General features: G+C 52.0%; 1 protein-coding gene across 2 annotated transcripts in view; it reads left to right on the top strand.

Moving 5' to 3' along the window:
- slc8a4b (solute carrier family 8 member 4b) overlaps window positions 1–2,500 on the top strand; it is a 52,878-nt gene that overhangs the window by 22,839 nt on the left and 27,539 nt on the right. The window contains exons 2-3 of one of the 2 annotated variants that reach the window (XM_027000577.3): window positions 904–1,986; window positions 2,315–2,500. The exon at window positions 2,315–2,500 is cut by the window's right edge and continues 78 nt beyond it. In XM_027000577.3, the coding sequence (XP_026856378.2) occupies window positions 961–1,986; window positions 2,315–2,500 (1,212 nt within the window). In that variant the 5' untranslated portion in view covers window positions 904–960. The remainder of the gene's footprint in view (window positions 1–903; window positions 1,987–2,314) is intronic. The other variant, XM_027000578.3, reaches the window with a different exon arrangement.

Below are 2,500 nucleotides of genomic sequence, written 5' to 3' on the forward strand. Positions count from 1 at the left end.
GATGTGTGCCTGGCATGTATGTCTCAGGTCTCATTGCTTTATACATTTTATTTTCTGTCTAGATTCTTTCCAGGTCAGACTACAGATGCGCACGTGCAGACCCTGTAGTGGTTTTAAGTTCACTATGTGTACAGGCACCTGCATGTTAAGATGAGATGGAGCCTCAAAATGAAGTAGAGAAATGACTGGGACAGAGAGACAAGTGCGAATGGGATGGGATGATGGTAGGAAGAAGATGGGGGATGACTCTGTTGGGACATGGATCAGATCAAGAAAGAGAGTAGAGAAACCTTTGACAGGCACTTCAGACCAGAGACCCTGGAGCTTTCAGAACATTTGGAATGGCTCTCAGCAGGGAGCCCTTTAAAGAGAAGCCTCTGGCTTTAATAAGGTATATTAAAATAAAAGACGACTTTCCTCTATAAACCATTAGTCATACCACAAACTCTGCTGATGGCAAAGTCATGGCAGATTGCTAGGACTTTTCTGTTTACTGTTTCGATAAGTGAAGCATGATAACCATTTACAAAATGCTGAACACTCATATCTTTTATGAAAGCTGTTTTTTTATAGCCATTTATAAGAGCTGTGTGACAGAACGTGGAGAGAATATGTAAACTCAAAGTTGCACTGGACACACGTTGAAGGATTTGTTAAAATTTCCTCCTTGATGTGGCTGAAAGTATACTCCTAAAAATTTGTTTGTTGCATGCAACAGCGTCCCATTTCCTAGCACTTAAAAACATGTCCAGGTGTAAAAAGTCTCTCTCTCTCTCTCTCTCTCTCTCTCTCTCTCTCTCTCTCTCTCTCTCTCTCTCTCTCTCTCTCTCTCTCTCTCTCTCTCTCTCTCTCTCTCTCTCTCTCTCTCTCTCTCTCTCTCTCTCTCTCTCTCTCCTTCCATAGGTAGAACCCACAGGGAGGTTCTTCATAGCCATTGTGGAGGACTGACCTTTCCCAGCCATGCAGCTCTCCCCCAAGATCCTCCCTTTCTTCTTCCCACTCCTCTTTACCTGTCTTTCGGACTCCTCTAATGCCAGTTCCCCTGACCTCCACTACTCCAACAGCAGCTGCTCCCAAGGTGACGTCTGCTCCGAGGGCGTGATCTTACCTGTGTGGAACCCTCAGAACCCCTCCGTGGGGGACAAGGTTGCCCGTGCCATCGTCTATTTTGTCGCGTTGGTCTACATGTTCCTGGGTATGTCCATCATCGCAGACCGCTTCATGTCCTCCATCGAGGTCATCACCTCGCAGGAGAAGGAGATCACCATCAAAAGGCCCAACGGCGAGACCACCACGGCAACGGTGCGCATCTGGAACGAGACCGTCTCCAACCTGACCCTCATGGCCCTGGGCTCCTCCGCTCCCGAGATCCTGCTCTCGGTCATCGAGGTGTGCGGGCACCACTTCGAAGCCGGAGATCTCGGGCCGAGCACGATCGTGGGCAGCGCCGCCTTCAACATGTTCGTCATCATCGGCCTCTGCGTGTACGTGGTGCCGGACGGCGAGACGCGCAAGGTCAAGCACCTGCGCGTCTTCTTCGTGACGGCGGCGTGGAGCGTCTTCGCCTACGTCTGGCTCTACATCATCCTGTGCGTGCTGTCGCCCGGCGAGGTGGAGGTGTGGGAGGCTGTGCTCACGTTCCTTTTCTTCCCCGTCTGCGTGGTGCAGGCCTGGGTCGCCGACCGACGCCTGCTCTTCTACAAGTATGCACGCAGGCACTACCGTGCCGACAAGAGCCACGGCATCGTCGTGGAGACGGAGGCGGGCGAAGACATGGCCAAGGAGACGGGCTTCACCAAGATGGACATGCTGGAGCTGGACGGCATGGCGGCTCACCTGGACGGCATGCTGGGGGCCGGCGAGGGTCTTGGCAGGCGGGATCAGGAGGAGGAGGCCAGGAGAGACATGGCCAGGACGCTGAAGGAGCTCAAACAGAGACACCCAGACAAAGACATGGAGCAACTCATAGAGATGGCCAACTATCAGGTACACCTGATCTCAGACCAGTGGGCTAAGCATAATGGTCTGCTTCTGCAGAAGCTCTGGAGCAAGATAACCAAAGACCATGCAAAATGAGCTTAACTAGACACCATGTGTAGGAAAAGCGTAGATAAACTCTCAATTATGACTCAAGTAAGACAGTAGCTGGAAGATACAACTGCACAGAAAGTAGTTTTATTTGTATATTTATTTTTATATGTATTTATTTGTATATGCGTGTTATGTCTGTACAGACAAGACTAACAGTAGCCGTCCTCGAGGTCTGTCAGTGGGCTAATGAACGATGGCGCACTGCGCTGGCCTGCGTCCTCAGGTGCTGGTCCAGCAGCAGAAAAGCCGCGCCTTCTACCGCATCCAGGCAACCAGGATGATGATCGGCGCAGGCAACATCCTGAAAAAGCACGCGGCCGACCAGGCGCGGAAGGTGGTGAGTGGCAGCGAGGCCCGCGAGCAGGAGGACGACCCCTACACCACGCGGCTGGAGTTTGAGCCGGCACTC

The sequence above is a fragment of the Electrophorus electricus genome, chromosome 13, assembly GCF_041902795.1.
Source record: "Electrophorus electricus isolate QZ-2024a chromosome 13, ASM4190279v1, whole genome shotgun sequence".
NCBI classification, from domain to species: domain Eukaryota; kingdom Metazoa; phylum Chordata; class Actinopteri; order Gymnotiformes; family Gymnotidae; genus Electrophorus; species Electrophorus electricus.